Source organism: Pyricularia grisea (genome assembly GCF_004355905.1).
Source record: "Pyricularia grisea strain NI907 chromosome V map unlocalized Pyricularia_grisea_NI907_Scaffold_6, whole genome shotgun sequence".
Lineage (NCBI taxonomy): Eukaryota > Fungi > Ascomycota > Sordariomycetes > Magnaporthales > Pyriculariaceae > Pyricularia > Pyricularia grisea.
The window spans coordinates 1,833,911-1,853,722 of record NW_022156719.1 but is presented as its reverse complement, the minus strand read 5'-3'; the positions used below and the strand labels follow the sequence as shown (position 1 = coordinate 1,853,722).

Here is a 19,812-nt window from a genome sequence, read left to right as displayed (position 1 = left end):
TGCCGCTTGAGCTGAGTTAAGCGAGGGATGATGAAGAAAAGCGCCCACCCCGCTTCCCGGCAAGGATCTACCGGAGCCTGCCTAACAACCTGAGAGCCAGCCCACTGTTGCCCAAAAATGTACAACAGGAAACATTTTGACAATGTTGTACTGTCCCTGTATTTAATGTCCTGCTTGAAGCTGGAATATTACGGCAGATCAAGCATGAAGGGTCGAGGATCAGACCGACGGGTATTGCACCAACTCCAGGGAACATGTTTGTTCCGAGCATTGAACCAGGGCAGTTGAGGGCCCACTGAGGATATTCAATTTCGGGCTCCGGTGATGTAAAGATTTTCAAAAGGTACCTAGGTAGGCTTTGTTATGCGGTAGATAAGAGAGAAGGAAGGAAAAGTTCGATGCGTTAAGGTAGGGGACGTGCTGAGTATCTGTCAGTCAGATCCGTGCATTTGCTATTAAAAAAAAAAAAAAATAAGCGGCGCCTAACTCGACATTTTTTGGCAACGACAAGTGATCGAAAGGAAACCTTTTACCAACAAGGGATGCGCTTGCAACCACAGGCGGGAGCTGGAGACATGGTAAAACCTTCTTTGAGGGTGTGACACGGCGGCTCCGCATGCACTCTGACACATCCTTTCTCGTACAGCCGAAGAGAACGGTTAAACAAAGCAGCAAGGCACTAAGTGAAAGTTTATAGACATTTTACTACGTACGACGTACGTTATCCGCGGTAGTGAGGCGGAAATGTTGTGACGTAAGCCACCCTTCGTCTAATGTCGTCAAAAGGACCGCGTGAATAGTCTCTGGCAGAGGAAGCATTAAAAACCATGGCGAGAGCTTATGATGCAAAAAAGGAAGCAAAAAGGGCCAACCAATATTGAGTGCGCTAGGTTGGATTGAAGGTTTGGATCGCAGCAGCTGACGTGACAGAAGGACCCTTCCAAATTCTGCCAAGTGTTGGCCCCCCCTGAGAAGTTTGTTGTGGCAGCTCACGGCTTGTCCGTGGAGGGGCAAACCTATGCAGGCGAGGGAGGCGCAAGTAGCGATTATTTCTGACATTAGGTTTTTTATTTTCGTTTGCTGCCTACCTACGAGGTATTTTAATGACAATTGGTATGTGCTGCGATGGTCGTGAAATAAACTTTGACCGGCTTTCCCTACACGGCTTTCGGCTTTCCCTAGTTGGCCAGGCTGTGAGTGGGCTATTTTTTTCTTTATTTTTTTTTTCTCTTTTCTTTCTTTTATTTTTGGCTTCTTCACTTACACGATGGACTAAGTCAAAATAGGGGAGGTGCAAAATGGTAATGGGGAAGGAAGCAAGCGCATGCCGGAGGTTTGGGAACAAGCCAAGTCCCTAAAGTAGTATGTTGTGGCTTTAAGAAACGGTCCAGCCGTTGCCTGTGTTAGATGATACAAAAAAAAAAAAAAAAAAAAAAAACCCCGAGAAACGAGATGGTGAGGTCAGAGGATCATGGATCATCTCACACTGATGATCAGGGGGTTGTTGATTCCACGCGTAGGAAAGTATATGTACATAGTACTAGCAAGGAAAAGAGCTGCCTAGTCGCTAGTAATGAATAAGGGCATGTTGCAAGGCGGGATGTTCCCGCTGATTGGATTAACCACTAGAATACAAGCCGATGGATGCGGGTGCGGAAAACATAATGATTGTTTTGGCCGTTGGACACGATTCGGTCGATTCTCACACCTCCATCGTCTTGTCTTGAGTGCTTGGCAGCTGGTGTTGAGCCCAGAATGCAAATCCCGAAGCCGGAGGCCTGATCATGATGGCGAGATGATGATCAATAGAGACCGGACTATCAACGGCAGTAGGGTAGGGTAGTATTGTAACAAACGTACCAAAGAATGAAAAAGGGAAACTTTGGGATAGTCTGGGGCATCGGAGTCGATTTCCGAGAAATTATTACGCTGTTGTTGTGCCCTCGGCAAGGAGTCTGGGCAACTTACGTAGGTAGGTACTTAGGAACCTACCGTCAGGGTACCGAAATTTAGGTACCTAGCTTTCACTGCGTATTTAGTTACGATGTACTGTAAAAAGCAGTCACGGTGACGCCGACAACCAAACTGTGTTAACAACCCACCCCGCCTTACTCGCAATGGGCCTTTGTCAAGGCAGGTGGGCTCAGGCTTGAGTTCTGACTCTTGACTCTCAGCACACCAAACAACCGCCAACGGTTGGGCCAAATTTGGAAGTTACTCCGTCCCTTTGCGTCACAGAAGGCTTGCCCTTGGCGAAAGATGCTTTCCAAGCCTGGGGGCCTGTTCTGATTAAGGTGTGGGGTTTTGGGTGGGGAGGGGGAGGGGGGTAAACGTTTGTCGTGGCAGGTACCTGGTGCTTGTATGTTGAAGACGTTTTCCCCCCCCCCCCTCCCCAGTCGTTTTCACACACACCCCCCAGGTAGTATCGGGTTTGTTGGTTTAGGTAGGTACAACAGCGTAGGTTGTAGGTAACCCTTGGTTGGTTTGAATTAGGCGTCGTCTAGCCGCATCTTCCCAGCGATCTGATATAGTTCCCACCACCGTAGCCTTCCCAACCTAACGGGGGTGGCCCTCAATCCACATCTCAGCAGTGCAGTAAGTGACGGGTCGACTCGGACGCCTTCAGTCATTCAGTCATCCAGCTGTAACCTTTTTTTCTTACACCCTCTTTTATTTTTTGCCATCCCGGACTGAAGTCCGATGTTACTATAAAGACCTTGACGTCCGCTTCTTTCCTCCGCCCTTTCATTTTAAAATCATCAAGCCAAAGTGCACCATCACCAAGCCTCATCAACCAAACCACTTCCAAACAATCTCCACGTTGCTGGCCAGTGTTCACTACGGGCTATCAACTAGGCTGGGGAAATTGTTCATACCTCCACATAGGGTAGAGGTCGTCGAACAACAGAATTGCTATAACAACATTCCACGAGGAAGGAATTCCGCGCAGCTTGCCATCCTCCGGGAACTAAACGGTCGTACCTGCAGATCCGCCGAGATCCACGTTTCCGCCGTCTGCCATCTCGGATTCCTGCCACCACCACCACCACCACCACAAACAACAACGCAACCCCCTCTCTCACTCATTACGCCAATCCTGCCTGGTCTTGTCTTGGCTGCCCCTCAGCAAAAGAAACTGTACAGACAGGGAGAGTGAGCAAGGTAATTCAACCAAAGCCGCGACATTTGTCACGCCCAATTCCAGTTTGGCCCCTCAGGGCAAGCCTCGGCCAGTGCACTCGCACCAAGCAACGCACGGCAGCTGCTCATCTCCTCCTCCCACACGCCGGCAAGACAAGCCGCGCTCGGAAATTTCGCGTCCTCCCTTGTCATAAAGCCAAGACCAAGGCTACTTGACTTCTGCAACCCCCGCCGCCGCCACACATCCTTTCCTCCTTAAAGGTGCTTTCCCTTTGAGCTTGCTCTACCGAACTAGGCAGGCTCCCTTTACCATTGAACACTTTTATATAATCACTGGCCAACCGGACTCCTCCTTCTCGATCTCACTTCGCCATGCTCTCCATCCACCCTCAGGAACTTCCGCAACTTTACAACTTCTCTTACCGCCCACTCTCGTACCCACCATCATCCCAAATGCCTTTCATCACAGGCAACTGCAGCGGCTTATGCGGCGTCTCGCCGTCGGACCACAGCAAGATGCACCACGTATCTCACGACCACCAACGTTCCCACTCTCAACATCAGCAATTGCAACAAGATACCAGCGTTGCACAAGCATTGGAGATTGCAAGAGAAAGCCCCGATGGAGCCAGCAACTCGACGATTTCTAGCATACTAGAGAGGGCACTCTCGCAATTATGGTCCAAGGTCGAAGCTCAGCCCGACAGCTACGTCCTCACACGCGACGAGTTTGCCGTCTTCAACTACTTCCAGCACCGATTCAGAGACAACCAGACAGCTAGAGCTGCTCGCTGCCGCTATTGGGACAACATGTCTGCATAGCATAGCATCGTTGCCATACTATGCTGCTCTTTACTTATTCGACGCACTTCGCTTATTCACGCATTCAGCGACGCCACTAGTCGAAGCTTATTTCACCGTCCACCCATTTCGATACAACATATACGACGTTTTGGTTTTGCCTTTTGGTCTTATTTTTTCGTTTCTTTTTAACTACTGGGTGGATGCATTGTTTTTATGATACCCACGACGGACTTCTTTATTGGTCTTTTTATTATTCTGGTCGTTTCGCAATTGCTTCTTCCAAACATGGGTGGTTTCTCAGAGCGGTAGATGGCTTTGATGTTTAAGGTTTTATTTTCGCAGTGGTGGCCGGCCACTTTCGACTGTACAATACAATATAGCCAATGAGACTCGATTGAGAAATGCAAAAAGATGGAACTCGCCAATTGTTGTTGTTGTTGTTGTTGTTCAGCTCTGCAGTATAACCAATACGTAAAGCAAAGTCAAGATCGGATGAGCGACCGACAAACACCCCTTGCGTGAGCTCCACAACTGCACAGCACAGAAAAACCGCCCCCAACTTGACGGCGGCTGGAAAGGCCAAGTAAGGGAACAGGAGGGGTGCAGTAAAGGATGGATCTGACTATCGAACGTTGCTGGAGTACACCCCCATAGATTAGCCCCACTCGGCGTTTGATAGTGGATCCATCGAGGACCAGATGCTGGGACAGGGGCGTTTGCAATGTAGTAGACGTGGTGATCTCGGGATTTGCTCCTGGGTGGAAGGGTTGGGGTTCCCCTTCGAAGGATGTGGGTGAATTGTCACCAACGCGACTCAAATATTACTGGAGAATTGATAAATGACATTGGCTGTTGTAGCAGATTTTTATTTTATTTTGGGACATCTTTTTTTTTTCTTTAGTAATAATCGAACTATGTACCCAGATTTTCCTAGTAATTTTGTATCCCCCTTTTTTTTTTTTTTTTTTTTTTTTTTTTTTTTTTTTTTTTTTTTGAGCCTCATGTCATGGTTCAAAGCAATCGCCTGTCAATCTTTTCTCATCGCAACTAAACAATGTGCAGGTCAGCGTCGTCATCCTTGTAAATCGAGACTTCGAAAAGGGAAACAAAAATGGCTGCGTCACGTATCAAGTCAGCCGCAAACACTATTCTTGACTGTGGTTCAATCAAAAATCAGCTTTCCTGGACGATCGCATGCGCGCTTCGTGTCATCGCATCGACATGCCACGCCCAACGCCTGAACTTCATTTTAATAAACTTCCATCCACTTGGCTGTCGTCAAGCCACTCCATGGCTTGCCAGGGCGGTCACGCCTCTCAACGCTCGACCGTCAAAGTTTCTCCCTATTTGGTTGGTTGGTTGGTTGAAAAGGGGGGTTTTGTTACCACCCTAAAGCAACAAGTAAAATAGGCCAAAAAAAAAGTATGTTCCTGTCGTCTTTAATTCCGAATCGCTTGGCTCAACTCCGGCTTTACTTGCATTTCGGAGGCCACCCATCGCAACCCGTCAGCTTGAGGGAAAAGCTCACCGAGGAGGAAGCAAAAAAAAAAATAAGTTTTATTCAACTCGGGCCCCCGGGTTTCTTCTTTGCCCCGTGTCCGCCAAGATTTCTCTGCACTGATATATTGCTACTTTGAGCCACAACTGTCCGTGCTTGTTCCGGGCTGCCCTGTGTGGCCTATAGACAGACAAGCTACGGTACGATGCCTACCTGTCTTTCCGTAGAATCACCATCGGCAGCAAATCCAATCTAGAAGCATCTAGGGTATGGTTTACGTCGGTCCGTTGTCTTTTTTTTTTTTTTTTCTCTTTCCTTACGTGTGACGGAATTCCACAGGCGTTATTGATCTGCAAGATCCGTCGACTCTCAAACGGATCACCGCCGTCCCGGAGGAGGGGGACCAAGCCTACGCTTAGCGCGCGACTCGACGGTTTATAGTTCAGGGCACATTTTCCCACTTGCTTCTGGGCAACGATGTAAATTCGCTTTTGATTATGGTCCCAGTGATCTCCCAACTGGCGCCCCTGGGTGCAAGTATTTCTATTCCAAGACTAGATAGAAAGGGGGGGATGGGCTCGGCATTTCAAAAAAAAAAAAAAAAAAAAAAAAAAACTCTTTGGTCCGAAATCCTCACGTATGTAAACGCCATCGTTTGAGGGTTTTTGGCATAACATCGGGACCGCCGCTGCAGGTTATTCAAAGCAGAGGGCAAAACACTTTGTAGTCCAAAACTTTGTTTTTCTTACTTTGGTTTCTAAAACCCGGCACGTTAGCCCAGTCCAAGCTGTTGGGTATTTGGACTGGCCCTAGCGACAAAACCGGTAACCAAACCTCTGGGCCAAAGTGGCTGTACTACAAGAAACAAAAAGGGCGATAAACCTGTTCTGGACTTTGCCACGTTTTGCTTGCTTTATAGCTTGCATTATTTTCTCACTTGTTTAGTTTGGTGATTTCAAGATCTCCGTGCGGAATACTTCCACTCTCCTCCTAGTGAAGACGGTTTGTAAGTAGAGAGAGAGATGGGGCGCGGATAGCGCGCGTTGGCGGCAGCGGCTGAGATTGCGTTGGCAAGTTTAGGGTTTATTTTACGAAATACGGTCGTAGCTTTCGAGAGCGTTATTCTTTGTTTGGTGTATAGTGTGTCGAAAGTTTGCCACATCTCGGTGTGGACAAAATAAAAATCGCGCCAAACGGGCATTTCGACGTCACCGATCCCGTATACGCTTGCTCCCCATCACCCCCCCTTTTTTTTTGTCATTTGCCTTTTTCTTCCCTGGTTTTGCCTACGTATTGTCCTGGCCGTTCGAAATTATTTTCTTTGCCAAGAACTAGGCGCCGGTGTGAGAAGCTTACCGGTCGACAACCACCGTTCATCCGTTCGCTTAAACTCTAATCATCCCTTTTGTAACGAGTCAAAAAAAGAACAAGATACGGACCAGTAATATGCAATAGAAGCTGTGCTACAACTAACAACCTTCTTTTTGCTCCTTGCGCCTGTCACCAACGCATGGCATGGCAGCTTGGCTGTTTATCCACCCTGTTTGTGTCTTTTATTCTCTTTCACACCCTCCCCCCCTTTTCCCATAAACCGGCTGATGCGAAACGATTCAAAATAACCAGAAAGTATGAATACGCCTTGGAGTGTAAAAGGTAAAATAGAGAACCTCGTAATGGAGGGGGGAAAAAAGGGGTCTTTTACTCTACTATGGTATAGTCTTCACTGGATATCTTCCACACAGTACAAAAAAAAAACCAGAGCCTTGCTTTGGGTCCATCGAAAACCTTAATGCCCATCAAGTCATGCATCGTGACCTTTGACAAATGAATAGAAAGGAATCAAAGAAATAAAACAAAAAGACAAGAGTTTGATATGCTTGCTAATGGGGACTACTCTTTGCAAGCGACTCATCGGTCGCCCGGGCCTCGTTTGTGATTGCCTAACGTTCCGACGTGATAGTTACACTCCGTATTACGATGGATCAATGGAACGGAGGGGCTTACGTGGGAGGGGTTTTAACGCGGGATGCGGGAAGCTGAAAATATAATGATAATAATAATAAAAAAAGGGTCACGGTGGTGATTTAATGTTTTTTTTTTCTTCTTTGCTTTACTGTAGGCGGTAAAGTAACAACAACGAAAAAAAGAGGCCCTTGCCATCCCTCCACTTTGCCATCATCGACCGCTATGTCAAGGGATCAAGGGAGGGTTAACCCAGCTTGTGTTTTGCCTGCCGGAAACCGACAACCCGAGTCGTGGGAATCAATTAAGCTTTTATCCACACGGCATAGAATCCCAGGTGAACGTTGCCTTGCATATTGTGGGTGGCACAGGATCAAAACATAAGACATACACAATTTTTTTTTTTCCTTTTCATTGACACAAGGATCTTTGATGCTGATGCCCCTCAATTTTCGTCCAACTCCAGTAAGCAGGTAGGCAAATACTACTTGGCATGTAGTATTTGCAATAGAATTATGGGCGCTTGTCATGAGCTAAGAGCCAAGAAGAGCACGGATGGTGATGAGCGCGGGCGGGTGGGTTGCGCTTGTTGCAGGTTTCTAACACGAAAGTAGCCGCCCGAAAGTCTAAATGACGAAATGGAGTATCACTGGCGGACAAACAACCGCAGCTGACCTGTTTTCTTTGATGGACAGACAGCCTTGGCCCGTTCTTTTAGAGTATTGTAGGTGGGATTTAGCTAGGTGGGTGGGCATTACGAATGAATATTTCTCTTCACGATGCTGAACCCACCATCCACATTCCGATTTGCTCCGACCCCCTTACATGTAGCAGAGTGAGTATTCAGCAATGACAGACTTGCAAGCACAATCTCTAGTGCTTTGTTTCGTGTCGTGACGGGCCATAATGAGCCTACATAAGAATATCACAGCTTGACTCTCTGAAGCCTGTGGATGCCTACCTAGTCAAACCAAAACCACAGCCCACATATCTCTAAGCAACTTGACATAGTCTGAGTCGGCCGACAAAAGACATCGGCGCCTCCGAACCGAAATCTCTTGTGACCATGATGATGTTCGGGATGTTCAATGCCCGCGCACTTTGCCCTCTTTTACTTTTTTTTTTTTTTTACTTGTCTCTATCTCCTTCTCGGATCTCATTTTTGATACAGAACAGAAACAGCCTAACTGTCGGTCGGTGTGCAATAAACTTCACAAAGCCAAACATTACAAAACCACAAAAAAAAAAAGAGGCCCGTTCATTACCAGCTCAACACAGCCCCACGGCCCGATCTCATCTAAATTGGTTGTTTGTTTCTACTGCGTAAAACATCTCATGTACAATAACACCTTATTCACTGGATGCACACCTTTTGCCTGTTGGTTTTGCCTATGCTATAGATACATAGTTGCATATGTATGCAGACATATCAACTAATAGTACAAACAGTTCATTCACCGATCCCTTTTATTTCGCCTCGGTCTCCTCATTCTTGTATTTGTTTACTTTTGTTTTCCTTGTTGACACGACACGCAAGATAAATGACAAATTAGAGACAGCTATACGAATCCTTGTCGTCCCATGACAAAAAGACACGTCATTTATACCTTTTCACTCGGGAGTGTTCATTCATTCATCCTAGATGATTTCTCGAAGCTCCAAATCCCGAAAGGCTTGAGCTGGAAGAGAGAGAGAGAGAGAGAGATGGGAACCCTGTACACGGGAAGCGTTTTCCAGAATCTGGTTTGGAAGCTTTGTGATGTGGGAGTGAAAGCAAGAGAATAAACGCTAATCTTTTTGGCATGTTTGCTGGGTAAGGTGTCGGGGTTGAACGTAGAGTAAAGTGATATATCGCCTGATACATCTACACCCCTAATCCCGTCTCATCGCTACACTACCTCTCTTTTTTTTGTCTGCCACTATTCCTTGCTTGGAATATTGCTTGCCATCGGGTATATCCTTTTCCTGAGTTTTCTTCACTGTTATCCTTAGTCGCCTCGGCTCGCCCTGTAACCACACCCTCGCCTCCAACTCCAAAACTAATGTAACGAATATGAGGTCAAAAATAAATTCACTCAACGAACCCTACATGGTGTCATACTTTTTTCGTACGAGTGTACCACTCGGAATAGTCTTTCAACCCGTGTGTTGATCGAGCGGACCACCGCAGGGCTTATAGAGTTTATAGACTGTGGCTTGTGTTACCAATTTTTTCCTAATCTGGAAATAATACTTTGTCGGTATACATTTGGGACGAAGCCCGGCAAAGCTGGATGTGGAAGGTGATCCGACCAAGGCCTTACTTTGTTCTCGGTAATGGGTGGCGGTCAAGAATGTCAGTGTGTTACTTTTTTAACTATGGAGTATTAATATGCCTCCACAGACAGAGACGATTCAATATGTGTCGCGTCTCGAGTGAAACTGTCACCTCGTTAGCAAGGTTGTCAATCTTAAGCCTTTGATATCGCCAAGATTTCTCTCTCTCTCTCTTTTTGCCTTATTCCCCTCAACAATAGGATTGCTTCTATAGTCCAGATGCTAGTGTGCAGAAATGAGCCACCAGGGGAAGGGGGAAAGGGGGGCGTGTTGACTTACTCAGAGCCCAAAATCCGCAGATTGCCACTCCGAAAACAAAAACTCGTCTATTTATCTTTAGATCATCGTGTTTGATCGTACAGACTAGATCTCGGGAGTACACGTCACGGTCCATCCAATGAGCCACTTTCTTTTCGTTTTTGTCTTTATGTTTTGGGCCTAAAAAAAGGTACTCTCGATTTGCTGAGCGGCAACTCTTTTTTAGGTTTTCTTTTTTTCTTGCTGCTTTTTTGGACAATGATTACTTTTCGGTATTCCGCATTGAGTCTGACACCAAGAGACATAACCTTATGTCCCACCCACACACACACACACATACACAGGAGAGCCAAAAAAGAGTCTGGTGTATTGGGATTAACGCTCGAGCTCGAGCCTCAGGTCGGGGACAACTTGTCAGATGACTCTCTTAGCTTGCAGGGTGGGGGGAGCGAGGGATGGGGAACCTCGGGCGATTCAGCTCTTCTTTTCTAGACGTTTTCTAGCACGAGACAGGGAGCAGGACTCGGGGTTTGCAGTCTGCGGGAAGCATAATTTGGAGGGAGAAAAGGAAGAGACGCGCCCGATCCCGTCTACAGTTCAGGCTTTTTTGAAGGGAAGTATATAAGTCTGACAAAGTTGAGATTAGGTATCCCCGGCTTGATGTATGTTCACGCCCCTCCCCCTTGTCTTTCCTCCTCAATTAAGGTTTATGTAGGGAAAGGATAGAACAGACACAGAAAGTATACCTATAAGACCATATAGAGTGATACTTTTCAGAAAGGGGTGTGTAAACCTTGTGCGGGTTCAGAGCGAACGGACGACAAGGCAAAGAAGATCAAAAGACCAGACAAGATAAAGGGTAGTAGATGTTTGCACGTCAGGCGGCCTTGGCTGCCAGGGATGAACCGCCCTCGAGAATGACACGGTACACGTTGTGCCCGTGAGTCGGGGCTTTTCCCGCGTCAAAAACTGATAAAAAAAATGAGGCCATTTACGTGGTATCCCACTCCCCGAGGTACACATAGTCGCATCCCATCTATACAATTACTGTATTATAGATTGTTTTTCTAATCAGACAACGTTGACACCAAAGGTCCGGTGATTGAACTTAAGCGGAAGAGCCTTTACTGACAGCTTGGATAAGTTCGACTGCGTCGGAACCTTTTTTTTTTGTCTTTGCCTTCTCTGTCTTTTGTCCCCTTTTTCTTTCTGTTCTGGTTGGTCTTGATTCACGAGATGAAAAATCACTCGCTAGCGCCGCCTATATGCCTTGTGCGGAATTACGTACGCAGTAACTCGTGCGGAATCATATCATGTCGTGTCAAACTCGGAAAGTTTGCTCCGCGACCGTCAAATATGTCGTCTGGCAACTTTAATTTTGCTGTTCTCCTTGTCACTCGATCGTGTACGCTATCTTATTCTTTTGCCTTCCCTCTCTCTCTCTCTCCCTCTCTCGCATTTTTCTTCTTTTCTTCGTGACTTGGACGGACACGCCCCTTGGTGTTTCACCCTCCGGATATAGAAAAAGTAAAAAAGTAGAATTATGGTGACAGCTTAGATAACGAAACAAGCTTCTCAGTTCAGATTAGCTTCACAATGCGCCATGCTTTCTCCCGATCGGAAGTATGTCTTTCCCAGAGCCTTGTCTTTTTTCAAACAAGAAAAAAAAAAGAAAGACAAAAAGCTGCGAGTTTGCGACGCAAGCATCGGCGACGACCCTTGTTACCCTGCAAGTAAGTTTGTGAGCCTCGCCTGGTAGCCTCGTCTTTTACGCGCTAATCATGTCTTTTCAGCTCAGCCGACAGCAAGGGTTATGCTGACAGTCGAACTTGAAGTAAAACAAGGCCACCCCCAAGGGAGAAAAAAAGAAAAAGCTCGGGCCTGCTTATTTCTTTCTAAATAGTACCACAACGGTAGTACGAGAATATGCTGAAACCAGGGAGTTGTTGACGAGGCGCCTAATATGGACATGAATGGCGATCATTCTATAAACAAAACGCCCGAGGAAAAAAAAAAGGTTCCTAGAGATATTAGGATCCCCCGGGAGGGAAAGAAAAAGTGGAAATGAAAAAAGTACCACAGTAGACGAGGTCTTCGCCTGCAGATCTTTCTTCAAGGGTTGCATCTGAAGCTGGATCTGCCAATTGTGATGCAACTTGTTTTCCTAGTTCAAGAGTCTCTTTATTTTGTTTCCCCCCCTTCGAGATCCGATGCATTCCGAATCCACCAACCCCGTCGTCGTTCGAGTCGGGGGTGGTTGATCATCACGCGATTTAAGCGCTACACATTATGGTAACGTGACGTATTTCATCAACAAAAAAAAATTAGACATCCAAGGCGGTGAAAACTCAAACGATGCATTGTCAGCATATAGGTTTCCTGAATCATATAGTCACTTATTTTTGATGGATGACTTAGGCACACAGTCCCACGCTCAGCAATACCTACTCATACTATGTAGTAACTGTTTTACATATGCATGCATTTATTGAAACTCTGAGAGGAGCAGATACTTTTTTTCCCCCCATCTCCTCCACATTTCACATTTCTACCTCGTGTCCGTCCGTTCTTAGGAACGCACGGAACCCAAGAGGAAACCCAACTGCGACGCTCAAGTCACCTTTCTAAACGCCATTCTATGTGCTGTTCATGTATGTTCTATGTACGACAGTTTCACGCCGATGCATGCATAAGGTAATGTGGTTGCATATACATTTTTCGAAAACCCACAGCAGACAATAGTTATCCCTTGGGTTGACTGACCATCTCTGGCATCAAAAAATGTCAAAAGTTTGTGCTGACATGCATTGTCCCTAGGCGGCATCGAACCGTCGACCTTCAGATTACCCATTCATTTCTTGAATGATCATATAAGTTATGAGACTGACGCTCTGCCACTGAGCTATAGAGACTGATGTTTATTTGCTGGTGAGTGGCCGAGGTTGCGGGTTCTATTATGTGGGTAGAGTGGCTAGTGTTGAGGGCTTCATTTGTGGGTTGACTTGTCTAGGGTTACTTACGACTAAGCCTCTGAGAGCCTCGGGTCGTCGATCACTTCAAGTGGAGAAACATGTTTAGCTAGAATGGAGACTGACAAGAGACTGTCTAGGGTTAAAGGACTCAAAGAATCGAATTGTCTCTCAGACCAAGTGGAGCATAATGTTACTGCTCAATTTCTCTGCAAAAGCTCATATATAACTATCTCCACCTATACACAAAAGCACAAGAACATACATTAAATCATAATTACGTCAAAAACACAAAAGGTATCCGGTATCCAGCCCTTCCATCACGTTGCCGAGGCGACAAAGGCCGAAAAGTCATACGTATTGAGGCCAAAAAGGGTGTATGTCGCAACGCGCAAAGCCAAAGCCATTTTTCTTTTTTAAGGATATCGCCCATGGGTAATCAAAAGATAAAGAAAAGACCAGCCTGCCTCAGATAACGTCCAAGGAGAGTCCAGTAGACTCCACGGCATGGTCGCGTCGTTTGGAATGGACCTATACCCCGCGGACCTGCGACATACTGCTGGGCCCACTGAGCACCGACTTGCCGGTGCGCTTGGAACTCCTAAAGGTGAAGAACAGGCTGGTGATGAAGCAGGCTAGCAGGAACCAGAGGAAGACTGCCGAAGCCTGGATCTCGCGACAACGCTTCTGGTTGTCAGCGCTGCCAAAGCCAATCCAGTCGGAGCCGAGGTCCCTGGGGTCCAGGCGGCCGCCGCAATTGGTGGCGCGCAGCTTGGCCGAGAGCACGATGGCGGCGATAAAGGTGAAGAGGGTGGCGGCGCCATCGAGTGCAAACGAAACGATTGGCACTAGGATGTTGTCGACGTAGTTGGTGATGAGGCCGTATAGGGAAGCGATCCAGGCCACGACGCAAGTAAACATGGTGTAGTTGACGGCGGCTGACGCCGATCCGGCAGCGTTAATGTTGAGCGCGATGACGTTGCCGATCAGGGCCGTGGTGAGCAGCGTCCAAAGGATCTCAAGGAGCCTAAGGACCGTTCGGATAACGTCTTCCATCATTGCGGCGGTTGTTAATCTGGGTTCGTCCGTCTAGTTGGGACGTCTGTCTGCGATGGAATGTTGGTTTTCTTGATGGGATGTGGGTGGGCTTCCAGTGACTTCCGGCTTCAATCGGGCCTAGTGCAACGAGTAACAGATGCGTTTTGTTCTGTTTCGATCTTGTCAGCTGGAGCTTGTGGAGAGATGATAAAGTGTATGCCGTGATCGACGCAGAAGCACATGGAGAAATGGGGATGGGGGAGTGCTAGCTCATTTTTCTACTGTATGTACAGTACAATAGTAGTACACCCGACTCACTTTTGAACGGCGGATATGACAGTGGATTCCACCGAGTTTCACGGCTTTCGAAGCTGTGAAGTTAGGTGGAACTAAAGTTTGGTTTGACGGGTAGCTTGGTAGATAGGATGAAGGCTCAAAATGGGTGTCGAGACGAGATTGATGCAGTGCCTAGTATTTCTTTTTCCTTTGTTTTGTTTTGTTTTTTTCCCCTTGTCGATAATGCCGAGGATGTTGATAATGCGCCGGAAATGGACCGCAGAGATATTGATATGTGGATAATTTAAGAGAAGAACTGGGAGGTGCAGGCGGGTATGGCTGCAAGGGAGTTGCTTTCCCAAATGTTGATCTGGGTTGTTTAAGTTGTTCTTGTGGGTTGGGTTGGTGATTATTGGAGTTAACTGGGCAGTGGATGAATGGGAGCTTGGGAAGGTATCGGTATGGCGGCCTTAAGGGTGCAATTAAGATTCGGACGCAACCCACCATGACGTTTTGCCACCACACACTAGCGTGGATGCGAGCAACACTGCACGAGCTAACTACTGCACAGCAGCATCAGCGGATGAGAAGGATTCCACAGTAAGTAATCAGCTTGGGATTTTTAAGGGTCATGAACTGTCGATGCTTCAGACGATCGCGGGTTAAGCTAAGCTAGTTATGAAGTAAAAGCATCCGTCCGCTCCGAACTTCACCCAAGATTGTTTAGACATTTACCTCACTTTGCTGTTGCCACTAATTTTGGGAACATGCGCACGTCGCTATCGGACGTGCGTACGTACAACAAACTACTGGATGGGAAGTGCTGTACAGTACAGTGAACAATTCACGGCAATCCTTTTCCGCATGCAGTCCTGCCTGCACGTAATTAATTGGCTGCCAAGTACCGGGCGATGACATGACATTGCCTTCCCGTTGGGGGGTTGATGAAGTGGGATCAAATCGTCTTTGGCGGGGCAACCACGCACGGCGGCTGCAAGCCTTGCTAGCCGCGCAACCCATCGTCCCCCACATTTTGAATTTTGGCATCCAACCCAATGTCATCAAACCACTCATTGCTCGGGTTGAGCTTCATATCCCCACTCTTGCCCCCTTATCCTTCAAGGGGCCCTTGGAGGAAAGCCGAGATCCGGCACCTTTCCATCCAATCTCACCAGATGTCAAACTCGGTAATCGATTGGGTATCAACATACACATATGTAACGTGTTTTGCTGCCGAGCTTTCAAGTGCTATTTGTCGCATGATTTTTCCCCTTTTCTTTCTTACTTTCCCTCCTCACGTTAGCACCTTGGTTTGAATACTGTTTTGGGCTAAGGTACTCACTCATGTGGATCAGAAGTCCCCAAGTCCCCAGGCTTTTTATGGTTCTCGGCAATCATCCTTGGCCAGGGACTCGGCATGCGGGCTGTACTGGCAAGGCTGATGATCAACAAGGTTATGTACCTAGCTCAGACCAGTCGATGCTTCAGTCGATAGCGGGAAGCATCGACTGTTAACGAAAAGTTTGAATTAACTGCTCAAGTCGAGGCATACGCGTCCTGGCGTGTCTGCCAATGCTTGTTCATTATCTAGTTCTTTAAAAAAAAAAAAAAAAAAAAAAAAAAAAAAAAACATCTGGCTGAGTTCCCAGCCGCCCGTCTGCCTAAACAACAAAGACAAGAATAACAGCAGCCATCACTGCCGCTACCAGCTGACTAAACAGACCATCTCCACCTATCCCGCGACCCATGATTGTCGATGTACATGCGCTCTCAGCTTCATATTCTGCCTGTCCAGTATTGATGCGGATGCAGAGAAGCTGCCGGCTGCCTGTTATGTTGGAGGTGCGATTACCGCCGGCGAGACCCCTGACCTCGAACACGGGGTTGATCATTACGGCATGCACCCTGTTGGTGACAGCATCGTAAAGAAGTCAAGTTGGTCCCGTTCATAGCTCCTGTCGATGCTCCCGTCACGATGTCACCGCTGCTGTAGTTCCTTGCCAGCCCTTGCGACAAGATGATCTTTAATCGGCCCTGTGAAAAGATGGGAGCACATGCACCCCAAAGTGTGGACAGTCCTGAGCTACCGTAACTGCTCCTACTAGGGCTCGCTGATTCCCACTCCTTGACGCATTCATCCCCGAGGAAAGGCCGACAGTCAGTTGAGCGCGTGTTCTCTTCAGTATACGATTTGCTGAGGTTATTGACGCGATCGAAATCTGCAGTGTAGAAGGTTTGGCAAAATCGAGTCACATTGACTATGGTCAAATCCAGGCCGTTGTTCAAGATCTTCTTTCCCACAAATTGATCCTTAATCTGGCCCCCTTCGGGCCAATTAAAGTCAAAGGTAATTGCTGTAATATGAGGGTTGTCGACGGGGTTCTGTGTCTACGGGGGTTAGGATATCGAAAGTGAGTTGCGTTTAACCCTAAGCACGACGGTGACGTATATTTGTCGAGAAATCAGCACAGCCCAAGACATGTTTCTATTTTTCATATTACTTGACCTAGTTGATGGATGGGGATTCAGTCTTGAATATACTCACGAAATGTCCATTCCGGTAAAGAATCCCACTGCGATATCTTGAAGTTGATTGACCTTGTGCTATTGGGATGCTGTCTTCCGTAATCATAATTGGGAGTTGTCTCATTGTCGTCAAAATGAATCCTCCTATAGCCCAGTGGAAATCTGGGGTTGTTTGACCTGCCGCGCCAGCCGAGATGGCCAACAGCAACAGAATTATCAACATGTTCGCTTATGGTGCCAATTGTTTTCTGTTATCAGTAGGCAATGAGTTTTGCCTTCTGTGATTTCTGGTGAATCACGAGAGTATCCAATGAGCCAGTTGTGGGTTTGACAGCCGAGTTAATGGTTTCTGTCCAGAAGAGATACGTTGTTGATTGACTACTCAAAGAAGCAGAATACTTGAGATAAATAGTCGCGATGCGATCACTGAATATTCTCGGTCCCGAGCCACTCATGCATATGTGATCTTTTCCCATTTTACGTTTTGCCATTGTACGTTTTCACCTTTTACCATTGGTGTTACAGCAATGATGAGGCCAAGCTTGCTGTGCCGTTTGTGCTCGCATTTAAGTTGGGTACCCATGGGCCGACGGGAGTATTTCCCAGTCGAATATTCCTTTCGAATATTAGCTCTCTGCAAAAGCTATTTCATTGGCCAAGATGTATACACCTACATACAGATATGTACCTATCTACCTGCCAGTGACACTGGAGGGGAAAGAAATACCGGATCGGCGAATAATAGCTTAATTCATTGGCTCGAGGTCGTGAAGGATTAGTATGTACAACAACACTACCGCCTGAATTCCCTGGCGCCAGGAAAACGGCACAAAGAGGTGTTTACATTTCGAGAGTCGAGTGCGGTGTCCCACTACCCACCCCTGGCTCAATTGAAAATCGTAGCGCCTAAAGAACAACGAAACCAATTCAATTTTTTTTTCTTTAGCAGGCAAGTCTATACTCGTATAAACAAGCGACTAGTGTGACACATACAGGCAAACCAATGTGAGATGACGTAGCGGCATCATCGCTAGCAACTAACCTGCCTCCCTGCGCCATTCTTTGATATGGTGACTTTTTGACAGCCACCTGCCATCGTTTCGTAGCGCTTTGACTGATAGTCAGTGGCTAATTGATAAAATTTGTCAACAGACAGGGGTTTTAGTATCACGTAGAAAGTTTGGCGGCCATGTGAGTGACTGTTATCAGAGGGCACAGCACCACTTGCTCCGCGTCGAGCAGAATCCAGCGACGTCATTTTATGGCATGATGGGCACGAACTTCTGCACCGATCAAATTTCCTTCGAGTATCAAAACCGCCTTGATTTTGTCCGAGAGTGGCAAGTGAAAGAGACCCAGGCACGCCAAATTATACTTGACTGGTCGAATGGATATGCGTATTAGGTCGACGTTGAACCTGCTTTGTGACGCCCGATGGATTCAGGCCTGACTTCTCAGTCTATATTGGCTAGATATAAGAACGCGTGTAATCTCAACCAATTGTTATCTGGGGTAAGTGATATCTTTGGTACCATCGACGAGAAGCAACTCGACGAAGCACTCAATTAGCATTTCTGATTTTTTTCTCGCTGCATGGAACACCCTGCATCCCAGACATTTACGGGGCCAAGACAGGAGAGAGGAACTTCGTAGATGAGTAGACCTGTGCGAAAGATTACCGCCAAGGCCAAAACTCAGACTGCTTGTAATTTCGGTCGAACAAAGTCTAGCATAGGTAGGCCATACTTACGCGTCTACCGCTTCCATGTTTCGAGGCTCAGATGCTTACACCCAGAAGCTCACCCGACGCGAGACAGATATAACAATGATAACCATTCAATTGTGTAATCAAGACCCCAGACAGCCTCCCCTTAACCAGTCTATTTTGATGCGAGTAGAAGACGGCCTGTACCCCATGATTTTGCTTGTGGCCTGGAAGTAAGCGGCGGTAGAAGCATGCCAGAGTTGAAACGACGCGAATAAAAGTATGCGTTGATTTGCTCAAGGAATTTGCTGTCGGCCCATGAATAGCCCCAAAAAGACTGCTATAGTCTCCTAGCTGTCCAAAGTAAACGCGGCAAACAAAGAGTCGATGGGATCACATCGCTATGCCTGAACGCAATTTCCATGTAAAGGCTCGTATTTTTACAGGCGTACGGCGGGTATCGTGAAAATCGGATATTTATAGGATGATGACTGCTGCTCATAATGTTGCGGCGGCTTCGATGACGCCAGCAGCTGCAAAAGCTTTCTTGTTCGTCCACCTGATCTCAACATTGTGCATCCATTCCATGTATCGTGCCCAGCCTATATTCAAAAGAATTGTCGTTAGTCTCCGGACTGGTCATCAGAGAGATTGGTCTTTGGCTATCGTGCGGTAGGAAGTCAAACATACTCCAGAATGCAAACTTGCGCCCCATGTATTTGCCAGTAAACGGTATTATCACCATCGTCAGCATCAGCTGCAACTGCTCAAGACTTTCCTCCCATTCTCTCTGCGCTTCCGAGTCGGGCTCGGAGTCGAGTAGGCTCGTCGAGATTGAGGGAAGCGAGTCCAGGTCGTCGTGATCATCGGAGGCTACTGCGGGATCGGGGAGAATGTATGATTCCGTGGTCGCCGACATGGCTGGAGTCGAGCGGCGTTTTGGGACCGACCGAAAAATTCCTTGAGTGGAAAGATGGAATGGAAATCAGACACCTATGCTGGCAAGGTCCCTTCACGACGTTTGCCGCACGGTGGTCATCAAGTCGGAAGGCTACCGGAGCTCTGGAAGTTGATTCTTTCTAACTTGAGCGGAGAACTTCCTTCACCAAGTAACCCCGGACACGAAAACAGACGTCACTTGCAAAGACCACCTGCACCCAAATTAGAGCAGCCTACCTTACCTACGGGCAGGTACTAAGCCTGCCTACATTGACAGGGTACCTAACCTAGTGGTACAGTACGGTACTCTGCAGAATGGGTCATGTGACCTTGCAGCTGATCAGTGGTTTTCCTGAGTCTCCACCCTCCACGGCTTGGCA

General features: G+C 47.2%; 4 protein-coding genes across 4 annotated transcripts; 1 reads left to right on the top strand and 3 right to left on the bottom strand.

Annotated features, from left to right (window-relative positions):
* Positions 1-529: 529 nt before the first annotated feature.
* PgNI_08508 (uncharacterized protein) lies at positions 530-2,583 on the bottom strand (the record flags this gene model as incomplete). The annotated part of the gene is made up of 5 exons (XM_031128504.1): positions 530-679; positions 994-1,052; positions 1,709-1,778; positions 2,180-2,280; positions 2,562-2,583. The coding sequence occupies 5 exons, from the start codon at positions 2,581-2,583 to the stop codon at positions 530-532; spliced, it is 402 nt and encodes a 133-aa protein (XP_030979107.1).
* Positions 2,584-3,513: 930 nt separating this feature from the next.
* Positions 3,514-3,963, top strand: PgNI_08507 (uncharacterized protein; the record flags this gene model as incomplete). Its single annotated transcript, XM_031128503.1, has 1 exon — positions 3,514-3,963. One exon carries the CDS (start codon positions 3,514-3,516, stop codon positions 3,961-3,963), a length of 450 nt encoding a protein of 149 aa, XP_030978405.1.
* Positions 3,964-13,479: 9,516 nt separating this feature from the next.
* PgNI_08506 (uncharacterized protein) lies at positions 13,480-14,007 on the bottom strand (the record flags this gene model as incomplete). Its single annotated transcript, XM_031128502.1, has 1 exon — positions 13,480-14,007. The coding sequence occupies one exon, from the start codon at positions 14,005-14,007 to the stop codon at positions 13,480-13,482; it is 528 nt and encodes a 175-aa protein (XP_030978404.1).
* A 4,445-nt stretch (positions 14,008-18,452) lies between these two features.
* PgNI_08504 (uncharacterized protein) lies at positions 18,453-19,803 on the bottom strand. Its single transcript, XM_031128501.1, has 2 exons — positions 19,184-19,803; positions 18,453-19,095 (listed from the first exon to the last, which is right to left on the bottom strand). The coding sequence occupies exons 1-2, from the start codon at positions 19,410-19,412 to the stop codon at positions 18,992-18,994; spliced, it is 333 nt and encodes a 110-aa protein (XP_030978406.1). The 5' UTR covers positions 19,413-19,803; the 3' UTR covers positions 18,453-18,991.
* Positions 19,804-19,812: the final 9 nt, after the last annotated feature.